Source organism: Pelophylax lessonae (genome assembly GCF_965119305.1).
Source record: "Pelophylax lessonae genome assembly, chromosome: 4".
NCBI lineage: Eukaryota > Metazoa > Chordata > Amphibia > Anura > Ranidae > Pelophylax > Pelophylax lessonae.
In genome coordinates, this window is record NC_138771.1 from 235,290,321 (window position 1) to 235,312,373 (window position 22,053).

The 22,053-nt window shown below is 47.0% G+C and overlaps 1 protein-coding gene across 1 annotated transcript in view; it reads right to left on the reverse strand.

Annotated features, from left to right (window-relative positions):
• ZNF277 (zinc finger protein 277) overlaps window positions 1-18,272 on the reverse strand; it is a 165,504-nt gene extending 147,232 nt beyond the window's left edge. Inside the window, exon 1 of the mRNA XM_082254450.1 lies at window positions 18,218-18,272. Within this exon, the coding sequence (XP_082110576.1) occupies window positions 18,218-18,245 (28 nt within the window). The 5' untranslated portion in view covers window positions 18,246-18,272. The remainder of the gene's footprint in view (window positions 1-18,217) is intronic.
• Window positions 18,273-22,053: the final 3,781 nt, after the last annotated feature.

Consider the following 22,053-nt stretch of genomic DNA (forward strand, 5'->3'; position numbering starts at 1 on the left):
AGGAGGTTTTTGGCCTGGGACACAGGGAAGGCAACACAATGTCTTCATTCAAATGGAAATCAGAGACAACCTTTGGAAGGAATGACGGAAAGGGACAAAGAACCACCTCATCTCTGTGAACCACCAAGTAAGGTGAACGACAGGATAACACCACCAGTCAACGCAATGTTTTCATTCCCACCTTCACAGACATTGTAAACAAAGGAATCTCCTGAAGAATCTCAAAGGTAAATTTCTGGGAGGACCGAAAAAACCAAATTGAGGTCCCAAGGCAGCAAAGGAGACCACACTGGAGGAACCAAATGGCGAACACCCTGAAGAAAAAGTACGCATCAGGGAGTGTGTGGCCAAGGGTCGTTTAAAGAAGACTGCCAAAGCCGACACCTGGCCTTTGATGGTACTCAAGGCCAAATTTTTGTTTATGGGACGTAGATAAAAAAGGCGCTGGTGATCTTTTATATTACTGGAATAAAACGTATTCAGGGTAGCACGTGTATTAAATATGTATTACTAGTGTTAAAAGTGCTTATTAGTGAATAAATTAATATAATTAGAGGTAATAGATATATTTTAAAGTGCACAACTCAAAATTAAAAAATATTTCTGTTGCTTATTAGTAGATAAATATATAAATAATTATATATATAAATAAATATAATGTACATGCAACAAGCAAATCAATTATATAAATATATAGTATTCCGTGCAACAAGCAAATAAAAGCGCTTATTAGTGCGTGCATAAAAAACTCATCAAATATAAACGGATATAATCGTGCTCTCCAGTGAGAAATAATTATATAGCAAGTGTCTCTGCAATTCGTGCAACAAAAATATGCTCCTTAAAGTGCTTCAGGTGGTGGGGTGTGACACACGTGGCCTCTTACCAGCTTCCAATGAGTCACAATGACTCCCAACGCCTGTGATCCCTTTAATTGGGTGGATCAGACCTCTCCTCGATATCTTTTGGGTTGGATATCTGCTCCTACATTAGGCATGTATGGACCATATAGTCCGCATAAAGATAAACAAAAAAAGCCTCCAATAGTGAAATATTGTATGCTTTATTTGAAAATTACTAAAAAGGTATACAGTTGGTCCCTTACTATTAGTTGTGCCCTCCTGGCACTGGGCAATTCGGCAGTACACAAAATCTTTGAGTAGTGGGGAATCGTATCCGAGGATCTGCAGCTTCCTCTTAGCTTTCCTCTCACTGTGCTGTGTGCGGCGGTCGGCGAGCGTCCCTGCCTCTGCTACGAATGCCTGTGTGTTTGCTTCCGGGTTTGTCAGTAACCACAATGCATTTCGCATCTGTGCGTCATCAGGCGGTTACTGTTCCCCGGAGTCTCTTTCCTTAAGTGTCACGGACCTTCTTTTGATTGTCTATTGCTCAGTATGTTATCGGCATCTTGCTTACAATTTATTTTCAGCTAACGCTTATTGCCAATTGTTTCTTTATTTTAATAGTGGCGATCTGTATGGGGATTTATAAATCTTTTTCATGTCCTAGGATTTATGCTGCATACGCACAGATGACGCACAGATGCGAAATGCATTGTGGTTACTGACAAACCCGGAAGCAAACACACAGGCATTCGTAGCAGAGGCAGGGACGCTCGCCGACCGCCGCACACAGCACAGTGAGAGGAAAGCTAAGAGGAAGCTGCAGATCCTCGGATACGATTCCCCACTACTCAAAGATTTTGTGTACTGCCGAATTGCCCAGTGCCAGGAGGGCACAACTAATAGTAAGGGACCAACTGTATACCTTTTTAGTAATTTTCAAATAAAGCATACAATATTTCACTATTGGAGGCTTTTTTTGTTTATCTTTATGCGGACTATATGGTCCATACATGCCTAATGTAGGAGCAGATATCCAACCCAAAAGATATCGAGGAGAGGTCTGATCCACCCAATTAAAGGGATCACAGGCGTTGGGAGTCATTGTGACTCATTGGAAGCTGGTAAGAGGCCACGTGTGTCACACCCCACCACCTGAAGCACTTTAAGGAGCATATTTTTGTTGCACGAATTGCAGAGACACTTGCTATATAATTATTTCTCACTGGAGAGCACGATTATATCCGTTTATATTTGATGAGTTTTTTATGCACGCACTAATAAGCACTTTTATTTGCTTGTTGCACGGAATACTATATATTTATATAATTGATTTGCTTGTTGCATGTACATTATATTTATTTATATATATAATTATTTATATATTTATCTACTAATAAGCAACAGAAATATTTTTTAATTTTGAGTTGTGCACTTTAAAATATATCTATTACCTCTAATTATATTAATTTATTCACTAATAAGCACTTTTAACACTAGTAATACATATTTAATACACGTGCTACCCTGAATAAGTTTTATTCCAGTAATATAAAAGATCACCAGCGCCTTTTTTATCTACGTCCCATATTTTATATTGTTTTCACAATTAAAAGGGCAGCAGGTTCAGATATATCTTTAAAAAGAGCCAGGCGCCTTCCTATAATTTGCTACAAATTTTTGTTTAACCCCCCATGAACGAAGGTCAAGATCCGAGCCACCGTGAAGGAGCGGAGGATGAACCCCAAAGGAATCACACCAGGCGATGTATGTCTTCGATGTACGATGGTAGATCTTCCTAGAAGTAGATTTCCTAGCTTTTAACAGGGTTGGAATCACGATTCAGACCAACACCTATCCTTCAGTACCTGGTTTTTAACAGCCAAGCCATCAAAGCCAGCGACTGTAAAAGCAGGGTGGAAGATTGGCCCTTGGGACAGCAGATCCTCCCTGAGAGGAAGCATCCAAAGAACGTACAGCCGCACTAGATCATCGTACCAAGCCTGGTGAGACCAGTCCAGGGCCACTAAGATGACCAGACTCTCTTCTGCCTTGACCTTGTGTAGAAGTCTCGGCAGAAGCCTAAATGGAGGGAACCAGTGACCGTGACACGAACCTCTGCACCTTTCTGTTGAGCCGTAAAGCCAATAGATCCACATCAGGAGTGCCACAACGGAGACACAACTGATGAAATACCTCCGGATGAAGTGACCATTCCCCCTGGTCCAATGCCTGCCGTCTGAGGTAATCTGCCTGACAGTTTTCCACTCTGGGAAAGTGTACGGCTGAAAGGACTGGAACGAATGTTCTGCCCACCCGAGAATGCCAGCTACCTCCAGAGCCGCCTTGATGATTGACATAAGCCACGGCTGTGGCATTGTCTGACTGGCTGTGCACTGGAGATCCTTGGAGATGATCCGTCCAATGCTACAGGCACAGTCTGATCGCTCGGAACTCCAGGATATTTATCGGTAGTCTGGACTGTTCAAGGGTTCAGACCCCCTGAGCAGAATTTCTGTCGAGAACGCTCCAATACAAGGGGAGGAAGGATTTTCCCTGCCAGAGCATGAAGCCACCAGATCAGGGACCCTTTTGCAACCGGCTCAACTGGATTTGGTTGTGCAGAGACTGCGAAGTCTTGTCCCATTAGATCAGAATCTCCCTTGCAGGACCTTGTATGGAACGGTGCAAATGGGACTGCCTTAAAAAAGGTAGACACCATCAGGCCCAGCACTCGCATGCAATTCCGGAGGAATAACCATCTGCTGGACAGCAGGAGGTTAATTGCAGCCTGCAGTTTCGGGAGTTTGTCCAAAGGAAGGAGTACTCTGGCTAAGGCCGAGTCCAGAGTCAGACCCAGATAGTCTAGTTTCATGGAAGGAACCAAGGCAGACTTCTGAAGATTCAGAATCCAAATCCAGCCGAACTTCCTCAGGGTCCGGATGGAGATCAACAGGTTTTCCACCAGCGCAGTAGGAGGCTTTGCTCGCAGAAGAAGGTTGTCCCAAGTAGCAAGTAGCCCAGGACCGCGTTTCCCTGCTGACGTAACAATGCTAGCACCGGGTCCAACACTTTTAGGAAGACCCGAGGCGAGACCAAAGGGTAAAGCCACAAACTGATAATGCTCCTCTCCCACAGCAATGCGGAGGAAGCGCTGGTGACCGACACATATTAGAATGTGAAGGTAGGCGTCCTTGATGTCGATGGAGGCAAGAAAATCCCTCTGATGCAGGGAAGCCACCACCATGCGAACAGACTCCATTCTGAATTTCTGCACCAGCACAAGCAGTTCAGCACCTTGAGGTCCAGGATTGAACGCACCTTGCCTTCCTTTCAGGGGACTGTAAACAGGTTTGAGTAAAACCCCTGAAAACGTTCCAAAGTCGGAACCGGGACAATCACCCCTTGAAGTAAAAGGTCTTGCACCACCCCAAAAAGAGCCGGTAAGTGGATCGGGGACACTCGTTGGAAGGAAAGAACCTTTCTGGAGGGTAAGAACAAAACTCGATCGAATGAAGTCCACAGGTCCGGGAACCAGTGGTTCCGGTGGAACATTCCACTTCTTAAAAAAGGGACTAATTATAGGGGTATTGCCTAGCAAAGCGCTTAGGGAGCCCAAGGGGACGCTTTGGGCGTCCCCATTCTGTAGTGACAATTCTTTCAGAATAGAAGGAGAAAGGTTACACCTTTGCCACTCTGGATGGCTTGTGAGTGCCAAAGGGTACCTGTGCCTCCGTCACAGTTGCGTCCTCCATCTTTAAAGGAGGTCACGCACAAATACAATCAGTGTGTCCTCCAGCGCCTTTCATGCACAGTTGCAGAAGTGGAGGAATCCTCCTCACTATCTGAGGATTCAGGGCGTGTAGTCACAGACCCATGCAGGGTGACCTACGTCCGCCGAATCAGATTCAGGATCTGAGGGGACAGATGAGGCAGGGGAAGGCGGGGGATGCTTTTTTGCCAGCCTGTCACCCAAAAGCCCACTCCACCAGGCACACAAATGAATCCAGGACCACCGCCAGTGCGTCGATGCATCAATGGATGTTTGGGACCCGGAAAGCCCCGCAGCCTCAGAGAGGGGATATAGGCACCACAACCACTAGGAAAATCTTCACTGCACGTACGGCAATCAGGAAAGGAAAGGACACAGGAGTCAGCACCAGGGGATGAGGAGGGGCTCCCACCACCAAAATCGCCGCCCAATGGGCTCCACTGTCTGTCATAGCCGCTTCTGTTTTCTATGGCAAACAGGCGCAAAGTGGCCACCGGACTAGACAAACATGGCCAACGTGCATTGCAGCACAAAGGCTACAGGAAAATGGCAGCACCATGAGGCTCCAAGGGACCCAGGAGGGATCCCTAGGCCTCAGGACAGGGAGGCCCCGGCAGGGGCCCCCACCAGGTACAACCCCCCCGCACTGCCGATCGTCTGGCCGCCGGGGCGCACCCCCACAGCTCCCATCGCCATTATAGTGCCCTGCCCCCACCCCAGGAGATGTACCAGACCATCCACACAGCTCCAGCATTAAGGGGGGGGGTAGGATGGGGGGGGGGGGGGGGGGACAGGTCAGGAGGTGCCTAAAAGAAAGGAGGGGAACCCGGGGGTCCGACTGTCCCATGGAAGGGCTGCGTCCACCCCAAAACCTTCAAGGGGGAGAGGGGGGACTGCTACTCACCATACCAGGAACCAGGTGAGCACCGCTCCAGACAGAACCCCTCGCCATGTAAATGGGGGGCTGTCGGCCACGAAGAACGCTGTAATTTGGGCTGAGACCCAGTCGTATGCGACCTCGCGGGGCGTTTAACTTGCAGGCTAGAACCCGCTCGTGGGGCTATGTCGCAGCCGACTTAGCGCGGAGCTGAGGTCCGTGCGCGCTCGCTGGCCAGACAGGGGTGACCACTGGATCTAGATTATCCAGCCTGTCGCCCAGACCGGCAAATGATTGTAGATCTCACAGGAAAAAAAAAAAAAAAAAAAACAGGAGAAAATAAAATCTAAAAGAAAAAAAAAAAAAAAAAAAATTGCCAGGACCAGAGATCCCAGCAAGGAACTAGGTCCTTACTCCTTACTAGGCAGAAAAGAGTACCTATAGCAGAAAGAGGGAGTATATCCGCTGGGACTGGCCATGGGCGTAGTCAGAGTTTTTTTGCCTAGTGTCCTACTCCCATAGGGGGCAGTATAACCCAATGGTTAAAAATATCAGGAGCTGTGTCCGTCAATGAACAAAAGAGAAATAAGAAAAAACAGTAAAATTAGACTAATTTTTTTCTGTAATGTGAAAGATAGTGTTACGCCGAGTAAATAGATAGCCAACATGTCCTGCTTCAAAATTGCGCACGCTCATGGATGGGTGACAAGCATTGGTACTTAAAAATCTCCATTAAGCGAGGCTTTAAAAAGGTCTACAGGGTACCAGTTTAGAGTTACAGAGGAGGTCTAGGGGTAGATATCTCACATGTGTGGTTTGCACACCATTTACATAAGTGGGCGTGATTTGCATTTGCGTTCGCTTCTGCACATGCGCTCGCTTCTGCACGCGAGCTTGGAGGGACGGGGTGTTTAAAATTTGTATTTTCTTATGGGGCCCAAGGCCGTTGGGAGGAAGAGACGTATGACGTCACTCCGGTCCTCCAAAGCCATAGAATCAAGTCGGGGGCGATCTTGCCTCCACTCAACTTCCTGCCTGGGACATGGACGGACCGGATCATTATCCCCGCTACCGACGGCACCGGATAGTGGGAAAAACACCAGGAAGTGGCGGGGAGCCCCCCCCCCCGCCCATAAAAAGTGATCCCGCTGCGAATTAGCCACTGAGACCACTTATGTGAAAGAGGACTGCCTGCCCTGTAAGAAAATACCGGGGTCTGGAAGCTATCTGCTGCCATAACACCGGTATTTAACGTCAAAGTACCGACGTAAAACTACGGCAGGCAGTCCTGAAGTGGTTAAATATATGTGTGGAACTTACGTATGCATTCACATTTGCACATAAACATGAAGGGACATGGACACTTTAAATATTTTTATTATTATTTATTTTATCTACAATTTTCTTTTACATGCTCTCTATTTTTTTTTTTAACTTTATTGCTATCACAAGGGATGAACAATATCCCTTGTGACAGCATGGGCCTTGACAGGTTCTCTTTATGAAGATTCTGGGTTCTCTCTTCTTGGCACCAATGCAGCTGATCAAAATGCAGCTGATCAGACACCGGATCACTGCTCCCAGTTTCCGGGGGGGGGGGGGGGGTCAGAGAAAGGGAGGAACAATGTCAGTTCCTCTCTTTCTGTGCTGTGCAGATCACCGCTGGCCACAGAGCTCCCAGGACCCATGATCAGACGTGAAAGCCCAGGAAAAGTGGCGGGAAGAGGGGGACTTCTTACCCCCCCCCCCCCCCTCCTGAAGAGTTAGTGACTTATTTAGCTCAGTAGAGCTAAACCACCGAACAGGGAGCACTGGAAACTATTAAGTTTTCCCTTCATACCTTTACAGCAGATGAAGTTGAACAAGCTCCCATAGGTGTTTGGAGGAAGAAAAAAATCCATTGCTAGGGCATCCAGGAGCAGCAGCGTTTGGCAGAAAAAAATGCTTGACGTGTGAACACGGACTGTATTATTCGTGTTCGTACCGAATACTTGGATTTTTGTTACCCGAAACGGACCCGAAAACTTTACTGTATATTCGGGTAAAAATCCGTGTTCGTCGTTTTATTTCCGGGTTTTGCATGCATTGGCGCACTTTTCATGGCGGGCTTTCAACAGCCAATCAACAAGCGTTTAACTGGTGTGCCTAAGCCATCCCAGCCATGCCTACAAATGTATTAGTAGCTGTGATTGGCCGTCTGAAGCATGTGACCAAGTCTTTATAAGTTCGAGGCAGCGCCGCTGCGGCGTCATTCTGCTGTTTAGTTCAGGGACAGAGCACACATCAACGTGCTGGTTGCTGTGCTGGTTGCTGATTAGGGACAGACAGGAAAAAAAAAACAACATTTGTGTCCGGATAGAATTGAGGGACAGGTCGGAGTGTGTTAGGCAGGGTGAGTTGTAGGCATTTTAGGGCGAGGCTGCTGCTGATTTTTAGGGTCAGTGTGTTCTACAAACTACAATCGATATTGCTGTGTGGGGTGGGGTTTGCAGTCACCCGATCTACGATCATCATCTTATCAATCCTTTTAGGGAGAGAGTCTGCTGATTTCTAGGGTCAGTGAGTTCTACAAACTACAATCGATATTGCTGTGTGGGGTGGGGTTTGCAGTAACCCGATCTACGATCATCATCTTATCAATCCTTTTAGGGAGAGAGTCTGCTGATTTTTAGGGTCAGACAGTGTGTTCTACAAACTACAATCGATATTGCTGTGTGGGGTGGGATAGGAGATAGGCAGGTGTCAGTGGTCCACATCCATTTTGCTGTGTGTGGGCTGCTGTGAACACAATCTTTTTGGGGTGCAGTGAACACAATCTTTTTTGCCCACTGAGGAGGAGGGAGAAAAGTATTTTTCTATCAGTCACTGTGTGCAGCATTTTTCCTTCAGCTGTGCTGTGCTGACTGATCATACACTGCTGTGTTCAGTTCACATGTGCTATTATTGAGTGGTTTCAAAAATCATACACTTTTTTTCTATTCCACTATTCAATATACAGCCTTGGGTTAAAAAAAAAAAAAAAATTTAATTGTGGCCTGCAGCAGAGCTGAATGATATTTTGGGTTTTTGGGGTTCATCTCATACTTCTGAAGATTTGAGGGTGCTGCCTGTTCCAAACTCCTCCTACTCCTCATCCTGCCTTTAGGGGTACAAACAATAGTAATTGGGGCCTAGTGTGGTTTTGTACGTGTGAGATACATACACTTTTTTTGATCATATTTTCTATTCCGCTATTCAATAAAAACCTTTGGGGATCAATTAAATTGCGGGATAGTCTGTGTTGGTACGTGTGAGATCCACCTTTCCAAGTTTTTGGGGTTCATCTCATACTGCCGAGGATTTGAGGGTGCTTCAGTCTGCCTCCTGCCTGTTCCGAACTCCTCCTACTCCTCATCCTGCCTTTAGGGTACAAAAAATTGTAATCGGGGCCTAGTTTGTGTTTGTACGTGTGAGATACACCGTTTTTTTTATCCTTTTTCCTATTCCGCTATTCAATATACACCCTTTTGGAGTGTAAGAAAATTAAATTACGGCATAGTCTCTATTGGTACGTGTGAGATACACCTTTTAAATTAGTTTGGCGCATCTCCTTCCACCGCCAAGGATTGCAGGGCGCTTCAGTTTGCCTCCTGTTCCCAACTCCTCCTACTCCTCTTCCTCATCCTCCCTTTAGGGTACAAAAAATTTTAATCGGGGCCTAGTCTGTGTTTGTACGTGTGAGATACACCGTTTTTTTTATCCTTTTTCCTATTCCGCTATTCAATATACACCCTTTTGGGGTAAAAAACATTAAATTGCGGCATAGTTTGCATATTTGACTGTCAGATACACCCGTGCGATACTGTTGTTGTTTTGTTCCGCTATTCAATAAACACCTTTCTAGGGCAAGATCATAAATTACAGAAATATGAGGAGACCGTCAAATAGGGGCCGTGGCCTGGGTCGTGGTGCTGCTGGTAGAGCTCCTGTTGCAAGGAGAGGATGTGGTCGATCTGTGCCAGCTACACGCACAAGTGAAATACCGTCCACAAGTGTGAGTAGGCGACAGAACCTGCAGCAGTATTTGGTAGGGCATAATGCGCCTCTAGACGTGATGAGACCTGAAGAAGTACAGGCGATAGTAGATTGGGTTGCTGACAGTGCCTCCAGTTCCTTCACATTGTCTCCCACCCAGTCTACTGCAGAAAGGTCAGAGTTGGCACCTGCAGCCAATGTCCAACCGTCTTTCACCTCACCCCCTTGGAAATCAGGCAAGCAGTCTGAGCCCCAATCCATACAGCAGTCTCTTGTTCTTTTTGAGGACTCTGTCAGCAGGGTTTCCCAGGGCCATCCACCTAGCCCTGCCCCAGAAGTGGAAGAGATTGAGTGCAGCCATGCCCAACCACTTATTTCTCAAGATGAGTACATGCAAGGACCATCGCAGCACGTCTCCGATGATGACGAAACGCAGGTGCCAACTGCTGCGGCGTTCAGAATTGTGGAGACCGACAAGGAGGGCAGGGGTGAAGACTGGGTGGAAGATGATGTGGAGGACGATGAGGTCCTCGACCCCACATGGAATGAACGTCATGCAGGTGACCTGAGTGGTTTGGAGGAAGAGGCGGTGGTCGCACAGAGCCACCAGCACAGCAGAAGAGGGAGCAGGGTGCAGAAGCGGAGCGGCCGTGCCCTAGACACTACGCCCGCTACTGCCCAACGCAGCAAGGGAACGAGCGCACCAAAGTCAGCTCAAAGGAGTTCTCTAGCGTGGAAGTTCTTTAGAAAATGTGCTGATGACAGGACACGAGTGGTTTGCACCCTGTGCAATCAGAGCCTGAAGCGAGGCATAAACCTTCTCAACCTGAGCACAACCTGCATGATCAGGCATCTAAGTGCAAAGCACGAGCTGCAGTGGAGTAGACACCTTCAAAACCAAGAAACGTCTCTGGCTCATCCTGCTTCCTCTTCTGCTGCAGTCTCGGCCGCTCCAGCCACATCTGTAGTGATACCGGCACCTGCCACCCCGCAAACAGAGGATCTGTCAGCAACACCACCACCTGGGTCACCAACCATCTCCACAATGTCCCGTGGAAGCGTTCAGCTTTCCATCTCCCAAACACTTGAGAGGAAGAGGAAGTACCCCCCTACCCACTCGCGATCCCTGGCCCTGAATGCCATCATTTCAAAATTCTTGGCCTTTGAAATGCTGTCATTCCGTCTGGTGGAGACGCACAGTTTTAAAAACCTTATGTCGGTGGCTGTCCCACAGTACGTCGTGCCCAGCCGCCACTACTTTTCCAGGCAAGCCATCCCTTCCCTGCACAACCAAGTGGGGGAAAAAATCAGGTGTGCACTGCGCAACGCCATCTCTGGCAAGGTCCACCTAACTACCGATACGTGGACCAGTAAGCACGGTCAGGGGCATTATATCTCCCTAACGGCACACTGGGTAAATGCAGTGGCGGATGGGCCTGAGGCGGATAGCAATTTGGCGCATGTCCTTCCACCACCGAGGATTGCAGGGCGCTTCAGTTTGCCTCCTGTTCCTAACTCCTCCTACTCCGCTTCCTCATCCTCTACCGCCTCCTCATCCGGACAGCGTAACACCTTCACCACCAACTTCAGCACGGCCAGGGGTAAACGACAGCAGGCAGTTTTAAAACTTGCCTGTTCGGGGGACAAACCACACACACCGCGCAGGAGTTGTGGAGGAGCATGGAACAGCAGACAAATGAGTGGTTGCTGCCAGCGAGCCTCAAGCCCGGCCTGGTGGTGTGCGATAACGGGCGAAATCTCATAGCAGCTCTGGGCCTAGCCGGTTTGACGCACATCCCTTGCCTGGCGCATGTGCTGAATTTGGTGGTGCAGAGGTTCCTTAAAAACTACCCCGATCGGTCAGAGCTGCTGCAGAAAGTGCGGGCCGTCTGTGCGCACTTTCGGCGTTCTCACCCTGCTGCTGCTCGCCTGTCAGCGCTGCAGCGTAATTTCGGCCTTCCCGCTCACCGCCTCATATGTGACGTGCCCACAAGGTGGAACTCCACCTTGCACATGCTGCAAAGACTGTGCGAGCAGCAGAAGGCCATAGTGGAGTTTCAGCTGCAGCACGCACGCGTGAGTCGCTCTGCGGAAAAGCACCACTTCACCACCAATAACTGGGCCTCCATGCGAGACCTGTGTGCCTTGTTGCGCTGTTTTGAGTACTCCACCAACATGGCCAGTGCCAATGACGCCGTTCTCAGCTTAACTATCCCACTTCTATGCCTCCTTGAAAAAACAATTCGGGCGATGATGGAAGAGGATGTGGCACAGGATGAGGAGGAGGAGGAGGAGGAGGATGAAGAGGTAACATTTCCAAGGCTTTCAGGGCAGTCATTCGCAAGGGGCTCCGAGGGTGGGTTCCTGCACACACAAACGCCAGGGACACAATTGTCCAGCAGGGGCACAGTTCTGGAGGATGAGGAGGAGGAGGAGGAGGAGCTGGAGGAGGAGATGGAAGCATGTTCACAGCAGGGTGGCACCCAGGCCAGCTCATGGCCATCACTGGTGCATGGCTGGGGGGATACAGAGGACACGGACGATACACCTCCAACAGAGGACAGCCTTTCGTTGCCTCTGGGCAGCCTGGCACACATGAGCGAATACATGCTGCAGTGTCTCCACAACGACCGCCGAGTTGCCCACATTCTAACTTGTGCTGATTACTGGGTTGCCACGCTGCTGGATCCCCGTTACAAGGACAACGTACGGTCCTTAATTCACTCACTGGAGCGCGATCGCAAGATGCGCGAGTACAAGCGCACGCTGGTAGACGCGATGCTGCTGGCATTCCCACCTGACAGCGGGGCCACAGTGGAAGCACAAGGCAGAGGAGGAAGAGGTCGCCAACGCAACCAGGGCACCGCCAGCACCTCAGAAGGCAGGGTTAGCATGGCCGAAATGTGGAAAAGCTTTGTCAGCACGCCACAACAAACAGCAGCACCAGCAGCTCATATGGAATGTCTTAGCAGGAGGCAGCATTTCACCAACATGGTGGAGCAGTATGTGTGCACACGCCTAGACGTACTGAATGAGGGGTCTGCCCCCTTCAACTTCTGGGTCTCCAAGTTGGGCACATGGCCTGAGCTTGCCCTTTACGCCTTGGAGGTGCTGGCGTGCCCTGCAGCCAGTGTATTATCTGAAAGGGTATTTAGCACGGCTGGGGGCGTTATCACAGACAAGCGCAGCCGCCTGTCCAGAGACAATGTGGACAAGCTCACGTTCATTAAAATGAACCAGGCATGGATCCCACGGGACTTTTCCGTACCTTGTGCAGAATAGCGATGGATACCGACCTTACCCAGCCATTGTTCCATTTTTGCTCTTTCTCACTCTTTTGGGGTGTACCCTCATTTAAAATTTGTGAAAAGAAGCAGTGTTGGCTACCTCGTCCTCCTCAGGGCCAGATTAACGTAGGGGCTATTGGAGCTGCAGCTCCAGGCCCCTACCTTTATATAGGCCACGGGTTGGCCATATTCACTGTTACCGCTCTTCTGTCACTTGTAAACACAGAAGTCTGGCTTCTATGCTCGCTTCCCCAGGCAGCTCCCTCAGAACCTCCCCACACAGCATGAAGGCCGGACACGGAGTGACAGTTGCCGATGCATGGATGTGTTTATGGGCTTCAGAGACAGCATCCCATGTGGAATTAGGCATTCATGGCTGCACCCTTCCTCCTCTGGGTGCATGCCAAGGCACGGCCCTTAAGGCCCTTCAAAATCCTCAGCACCAAGCCCATGATGCTCTTAATCCGGCCCTGGTCCTCCTCCACCGCCGCTTCCACCTACACCGCCCATAGGTGTGCGCAGCCTATTGCATTAGGGTGTGCACCCCAAAGTTTAAATACACATGCATGCGTTTGCCTAAATGTACATGGCCCCGATACATAATGCCCCGTACACACGTGCAGATTATCTGCAGACTTTTGTCTGCAGACTTACCAAAACCATATAATATGAGGTCAAACCTAAACACTTTCAATTTGTATGCAATCTGGCAGGCCCTTGCACTACATAGAAAAGGTAAGTCTGCAGACAAAAGTCTGCAGATAATCTGCACGTGTGTATGGGGCATTACTCTCCCTGCTGGAAAAGTGAAATAGAGCAGAGCAGGTCCGAGGGAGATCTTTCCCATCTCCTCACTGGCAAACAGAGCGATAATGCTATGTGCCCTAGGTGATTAGGGTGTGCCCAGGCACATCCAGCACACCCTGTGCGCACGCCTATGAGACCGCCACATCCACCACCACCTCAACCTCCCTCCTACTCCATATGGGCCTCGTCCTTCAGAGATGAAGAACATTGTTTTATTTTTCTGTTTTTTTTTTTGTTGTTTTAAGTTATTTCCCTATCCACATATGTTTGCAGAGCATTTGTCATGCTCTTAACTACGTTTTGCTGCCATTTGCAGCATTCTAGCCCTTTCCATTGGTGTTTTAGAGCCATTTTAGTGCCTGAAAGTTCGGGTCCCCATTGACTTCAATGGGGTTCGGTGTCTGGGAAAAGTTCGGCAAAAGTCCGGGACACGGACCCGGACTTTTTTTTAAAGTTCGGCCGAACCCGCCGAACACGGACATCCAGGTGTCTGCTCAACTCTAGTGTTAACGCTAGGCGCATCAAGTGCTGCAACGTTAGTTTATTCTGACCAATGAAATAAACTAAACATTTCTCTGCCAAAACGCTGCTGCCAGGAGGAAAGGAGTTTAAGAGAGTTGGGCAAATGGCGCACCATATAGCCCCTCTGCTTTTAGGGGCTGACAGCTGCTGTGAGTGGACAGTGCAATACCTGCTACCAATGTTCAGAGCTGTATGTGCCCAGTGACAAATGCCTGAAATGTACAAGAGCAATTGACTCCTGCACTTGAGGGGTGGCCTTGTGGCTAGTATCCCAAAATATTGCGATTTGGGTCTGATTGAAATATTTCAAATACCCTATTTTCGTCGGCCCATATTTTGGTGCATCCCTAGTTCGGTTGTACATAGGGCCCAACAGGTAGGAGGGGGGATAAAAAATAAATAAATGTTTCAAGTCTCTTGCTCTCTCTCTCGCTCCCCTGTTCTAAAAACATATTGTATTATTTTTAAAGAATACAAAGGAGTTTGGGATTGGAGGAGAGATTCATTCAATCACAGAGCACTCTATTCAGTAAGAAGACTCCACTTCTAAATGGAGGAAGAGGTGACCTACTATGCTCAGTGTACTCCAGCCAGAACTGTAACCTTTATTCCCAAATGTTGGGTGCTTACTGCAGTATGCAGGCTGAATAAAAATGACTTTTACTGAACCCAGCTGATGCCACAACTCCTCCATAGACATTTATTTTTACACTGCAAATGTCCAAAAGCTGGTGTTTGCCTGGAGCTTTCTATGGGCTGATGTCCGGAGTATGGGTGTCCTCTGTCCTAAAGGAAAGCACTCACAATCATCCATACAAATTCCTGGGTGACCCAGACACCTCCCTCCAAATATTAAATACAGTCAGTCCCCAAGTTACATACATCCAACTTAGGGCCCTTTCACACAAACGGTCAGATCAGATCCACTTGTCAGTTTTTTAGGCGGCCATGATTGGATGCTCCATGCATCCCTATGGGGCAGCGGATGTCAGCGGAGACATCTCCGCTGAAACCCGCTGCTATCCGATTCCGATCCGGTCTTTGAAATCTGGACAGATGGAAAAACTATTTTCCATCCGTTCAGCGGATCGGATTGGATGAAAACGGACAGGCGGTACGCTCTCATTCGATTCCCACATAGAGGACAGCGGGGATCTGACACCTCCCTCTCCGCACACAGAGCGGAGACGGAGCGGTCATCCGCCTGCTCAGCGGGGATTGGCAGATCGATCCCCCGCTGAGCAGCACAGAGTCCGCCCGCGGAGGCGGACCGTGTGAAAGGAGCCTTATACTTACAAATGAAGGGAGACAACAGGAAGTGAGGAGAAATCTACTCCTAGGAAGTGAAAGTCACTCCTGTAAGAGTTCTCATGAGAAAAATGTGCCTCCACTGACGCTTTATCACCAATCCTTGTTTCCACAGCAACTCAAAATTGTCAATATTCAATTGTCATAAGGACAGAAAGTGAGGGGAAATCTTCTGAACAGGAGCACAGACAGCAAAACAAACCTTACAGGGGAGTTATCCCTTCCCTACGCGATCTAAAAAAAAAAAAAATGTCCTGTTCCAACTTCCATACAAATTCAACTTAAAGCATTTGTTACCCCAACAATCCATATTTCTGATATGTGCCTGCTGTACCATGTTCTTGTAGGAAGAAGTATCCTGATCTTTGTATTTCTTCCTTTGTGTGAAATCCCAGGCGATTCTTGCCAGTCCCTCTGCTTCCCTATTAAAAACTGACCACACTAAGCAGGAAAGCACAGCATGCTCAGCTCTCCAGCAATGCTGGGAATTCAGCCTGCTCTCCTCAAATGATCAGACTTGTCCTGACATGCCCCCACTGCACAGCCATTCAATGGGAAGCTTAGTGTGCTGCTGTTTCTCCTCCCCCAGCTCCTTTGCAGCTGAGAACAGAGGGACTGTGATAAAAAAAAAAAGGGTATTTATAATGTTTTTTGTTTTTTTTATGTATCTATACAAAAGGTTTTTGCCTTTCATCTATATTTTAAACTGAATGGGTTGTTTTACAAGATGATCGTTTACAATTGCTTTAACCACTTCTTGACCAGAGGTTTTAACCCCCTTAATGACCAGGCCATATTTTGCAATACGGCACTACGTTACTTTAACTGACAACTGTGCGATTGTGTGACGCTGTACCTAATTATAAACTTTTTTCCCCACAAATAGAGCTTTCCTTTGGTGGTATTTGAACATCTCTGTGTATTTTATTTTTTTGCACTAGAAACAAACAAAAAAAAAATACAATTTAAAAAAAAAAAAACAATATTTTTTACTTTCTGCTGTAAAACATATCCAATAAAAAAACAAAATGTAAAAAAATCAAATTTCTTCATCAATGTAAGCCAATATGGATTCTGCTACATATTTTTAGAGAAAAAAAAACCTAATAAGCGTATATTGATTGGTTTGCGCAAATGTTTTTATGCCTACAAACAATGGAATATTTTTATGGCATTTCCATGGCAGCAATCAGCGATTTTTAGTGGGACTGCGACATTGCGGCGGACAAATCGGACACCTAACTGACACTTTTTTGGGAACCAGTGACATTATTAATCAGTGCTAAAAATATTCACTGTTACTGTACTAATAACACTGGCAAGCAAGGGATTAACACCAAAGGCGATTAAAGGGTTAAGAGCATCCCTAGGGGGTGCATTCTAACTGTGTGGGGGATAAACTCACTAGAAGAGCACAGAGATCAGTGTTCCTGCTTAGCAGGAACACAAGATCACTGTGTTCATCCCTGACAGAACTGAACCTTGTTTACATTGGCAGCCCACCGTTCTACCTCTCTGGGGAGCAATTGTGGGTGGCCGGTGGACATTGCGTCTGTTAAACCCGCTGATTGGCTCCCCCTGTGGCCAAGCACGCACATGCGCCCCCACTGGCTATTGCACGAAGCGACGTACAGGTATGTTGTTTTGTGCAATAGAGCCAACCTGCTGCAGTATATATATATATATATATATATATATATATATATATATATATATATATATATATATATATATATATATATATATATATATATATATATTGTGGCTGGTCGGCAAGTGGTTAAAGTCATAGTAAACCTTTGTTTTTTAAACTAAAATAACAAACATGTTAGTCCCCATTCACACTAGCGCGACTTGTCAGGCGACTTGGTCACCTGACAAGTCGCGGTGGGTCGCTCGCCATTGATTCGCACAGGACCCCGTTCTAATAGGAGCGACACAAGTCACTCTGACTTAGAAAAAGGGTCCTGTACTACTTTGGGGCGACCTGGAGGCGACTTGCATTGACTTCAATGATATGAAGTCCGTGCAAGTCGCTGTGCACTGCGACTTCACAGGTCGCCCCATTAAGTCGTGTTGCCCCTGTCTGAACGGGGTCTTAAACTTGGCTGCTCTGTGCAATCCTTTTTTTTGCGTCCTCCACTGGCGGTCCAGCCCCCTTCTCTTTGGCAAGTACCCCCCAGAGAAAGCCACTTTCCCTGGGGGCTCCTGTATGTGCTCACTCCTGAGCCGCCATGTCTGTGTCTATTGACACAGACTGGGAAACTTGGCCCAGCCCACCACTACCTCATCACAACATTTGATTGACAGCAGCAGGAGCCTATAGCTGTCCAATGAGGGGGGAGATAGCAGCAAAAGTGCACGTTGCTGGGACAGGAATAAGGGAAGGGTGGGCTCCTGCAGTAAAAATGTGTTTTTACCTTCATACAAAGAATGCATAAAGGTAAAAAACCTTCAGCCTTTACAGACACTTCAAGGTAAAAAAAAAAAAAAAAAAAAAAAAAAAAACATTTAGGCTTTAGAAAAAACCTACCGAACTTATCATATTTGTAACCCAGAGTCTGGCTGCACTGAGAATTCAGAGAGACACAATGTACCCAGCTAAACTTACAGCTACACCTAACAGTGTGATGACCCCCTACACAGCAGACTTCTGTGTTATTACATTCACGGACAGCTGACTTCCTCTGCACCCAAATCATAACCCCCGGGGACATGGACACGTACAAACAGACGGGAACCCTCCCGTGCTGGCGGAACTCATTATATCTATAAACAGACACTATACCTTGCTCTTTTCCGCCAGCCACGGCCATGCTGTCACCACTTCCGGGAGTGGGCGGGTCTAGAGATGGCACAGGACGATAGTAGAGGCAGCACCGCCTCTCTACAACACGTGGGCGTGGCCACCTACTCCGCACCGCCCTAACATGTCCACCCCTTCTTTGCTGGAAGCTCTTATGCTATGATCTATCTATCGTTGGTTTATATGAGAACAGATGTCCTTGACCCCTTTGGTTGCCACAAAGGTCCTTTTTTGTATTAATTCCTTTATTGCCTGCAAATGTCCTTGTATTAACCCCTTCATTACCAGCAGACGTCCTTGTAGTAACCCCTTCATTGCCAGCAGGAGTCCTTGTATTAACCCCTTTATTGCTGCTGGCTGATGTCCTTGTAGTAACATCTCATTGCCAGCAGGAGTCCTTGTATTAACCCCTTTATTGCTGTCTGATGTCCTTGTAGTAACATTTCATTGCCAGCAGGAGTCCTTGTATTAACCCCTTTATTGCTGTCTGATGTCCTTGTAGTAACATTTAATTTCCAGCAGGCATCCCTGTTAGTAACCCCTTCATTGCCAGCAGGTGTCCTTGTAGTAACCCCTTCATTGCGTGCAGGCGTCCTTGTATTAACCCCTTCATTGCTGCTGGCTGATGTCCTTGTAATAACATTTAATTCCCAGCAGGCTTCAATGTAGTAACCCCTTCATTACCAGCAGGTGTCCTTGTAGTAACCCCTTCATTGCCAGCAGGTGTCCTTGTAGTAACCCCTTCATTGCCAGCAGGTGTCCTTGTAGTAACCCCTTCATTGCCAGCAGGCATCCTTGTATTAATCCCTTAGTTGCTGGCTGATGTCCTTGTAGTAGCCCCTTTGTTACCAGCATAGGTTCTTCTTTTTTCTTAACCCCTTCACTGTTTGCAAATGTCACTGTAGTAACCCTTCATTGCCAGTGGGTGTCCTTGTATTAACCCCTTCATTGCCAACAGCTCCCATTCCATTCATAACTGACCGAACAAATGTTGCCTGCTTTGTTAACACTTTCGTTACTAGCAGCTTGCCTATTATTAACCCATTGATCACTGGGTACTTCCCCATTCTATGATTTCCGGTCTGATTATCGGCAAGAGTAACCCTTTGATTGCTCCCTAGTGGACTGTCTAAATGAACCCTTTAATTGCAGACAGCTTCTCATTCTTTTGACCCTTTCATTGTCAGTGGCTCCTTCTTTTTAATTGCTCCTCATTATTTACCCCTTCATTCCTGACAGGTACCCTTCCATTAGCCTGATCATTGCTACCAGCTCCCATTTGATAAATAATTTCATAACTAAAAATCTCCCCATCTTGTTTACTGTTACTATACACCGCTTCACTCCCATTAACCCTTTGGTCACAATTAGAGCTCCAATCTATTAACCCCCTTCACTGTCAGTTGCTCCGTCTTATTAACTACTCCTCATTATTTTCCTCTTTTTTCCTAGCAGGTATCCTTCTATTAGCATCTTCATTGCTACCAGTTCCCATTTGACAAATCATTTCATAACTGCAAAATCCCCCATCTTGTTTACTGTTACTTTAATACACAGCTTCACTTATATTAACCCTTTGGTCATGATTAGAGCTCCATTCTTTTACCTTTTCATTACCCTTTTTGCAACTCCCTAGACACCTGAATTGTAATAAATCCTTTCGCACAAGAAGCTCCTGGTACATTTCCCACCAAGTCCCAAGTTTCTTTCTGTATTAACCCATTCACTGATAACTTCCCTCTGAAACTCATATTTAAAGTGGAACTCTAGGTATGTTCTTTGGTACATACTTATATTAGGCCTGCCTGGCTTGATTTAGGTGTTCGCATCTGATATTCAGAGGGCCTCTGGGGAAGCTGAAATCACAGTATGCATTGATAGTCATTATCTCCTGGGTGCTGCTCCAGCGGCTTCCCATCTGCACACTGAACACAGGAGGTCGCTCGGTCAGCATCACAACAGGCCACATTGGATTAACAAAAAAACCCTTTTATAGCAACACAGCATACAGTAATGTGGCATGCTGGGGTGCATTGCACTGTAAGGTACTGTATACTGCGTTGGGGTGCTGTTTTCAATGAATGGCACTGTAATGCATTGCACATACAGTAAAGCAGTTGTATTACATGGATTGGACCCTTAGAGCTTGCCCTGCTCTTCTAGGTGGGCACACTGCCTCTTTTAGCCAGTATGCCCTGTATAGGCATGATGCCTGATCTTCTCAGTATGATACTAAATTCAGCTTGCAGAAATGGGGGAGAGAAATTTCAACCTGCTCCTGGTTGTGGTGACATCCACAATTCAAATAGACGATGGGTGGGGGATTTTTTATACATTTTCAGTGCACCCAAATGACTGGGTTAAAATTGTTCTAAAGTCAAAAGGTTTTTTACCCTAATGAATTCTCTGAATTAAGGTAAATAACCTTTCCACGTGTTTATTCCCTCTCTGTCTAAACACTTACCTGAGCAGTGCTGCTCTCTTTCTCTTCTCACAGGACAGACTGAGAGCAGTGGAAGCCATTGGCTCCTGCTGCTGTCCGTCAAATCCTGTGGGGAGGGATCAGGGGCGGAGCCAAGCCATTCTTTTATGAACACGCACAGCCCAGCTCTGGAGTGTGTGTCCCCATAGCACTCAGCTTGCTGTGGGGGCATACGGAGGAGAGTTGGAGCAGACAGCGCTGGTGGGGGACTCCAGCAGAGTAGGTAAGGAACCACTCTGTGCAATACCCTTGTAGAGAGTGGGTAAGTTTAAACCTCTTTTTTACTTTAGGGAAAAAATAGGAGCCTTTAGTATCATTTTAGAAAAAAATTAAAGAAACGAATGCTGCACTAAGCACTGCTATTGTAAATTAATATAAATGGAGTGGCGCAAAATGTATTGTGTAGCAAATTAGTGTACAATTAACATATACATCAACATAAATATCACAAATGAATAACACAAAAAATGTAACCAAACAAATGGAAATAATTAATGTTTAAAGCGGTTGTATACTTAAAAAATAAAAAACTCTGCAAGGCAAAGGCATAATGGGCTAGTATGCATCGCATACTAGCTCATTATGAATTACTTACCTTAGAACGAAGCCCCGACATGGACCCCCGGACACCGCTGTGGGAGCTGACATGATCCCTCGGCGTCTCTTCCGGGTTCGGCGGCTCCGGCGCTGTGATTGCCCGGAGCCGCGATGACGGCATGCGCGGGAGTCATTTTCAGGCAAGCTCCCGGCAAGGAACGCTGAAGGTCCGCCGGACCTTCAGAGCGCCTGCGCCGCTCGCGTGAGCGGCTGCATGAGGTGCAAATATTTCCTAAACCGTGCCGGTTTAGGAGATATTAATTGTACCTACAGGTAAGCCTTATTATAGGCTTACCTGTAGTTAAAATTCGCAAAAAACGGTATACTACCGCTTTAATAGTGGCCACAATAATGTGGAATAACTGTGAAATAACAAAAAAGTCCAGTGAAAAAAACGTAAATAACACACTGCAACACAGTTCTTAGTGAAAGTGAAAATGAAGGCTCCAATATTCCAGTGATGAAATGCAGGTATAAAACATTCCGGTGTACAAATCAAAAAAGATAGACCCACTTCACCAAGTGAATGAAATGGCCGCACACTTTAATTCATCAAATAACAGGCATTGAATCAAGCATAGGCCACCATAGGGTATCTATCACTCTATCAGAATGATGATCAGATGGCTCGCACATGAAAGACAATGAAAACTCCTCATGGTGTAGTTTAACCACTTCCGGACCGCCTGCCACATATATACTGCGACAGGGTGGTCCAGCTGCGCAAAATCACGTACAT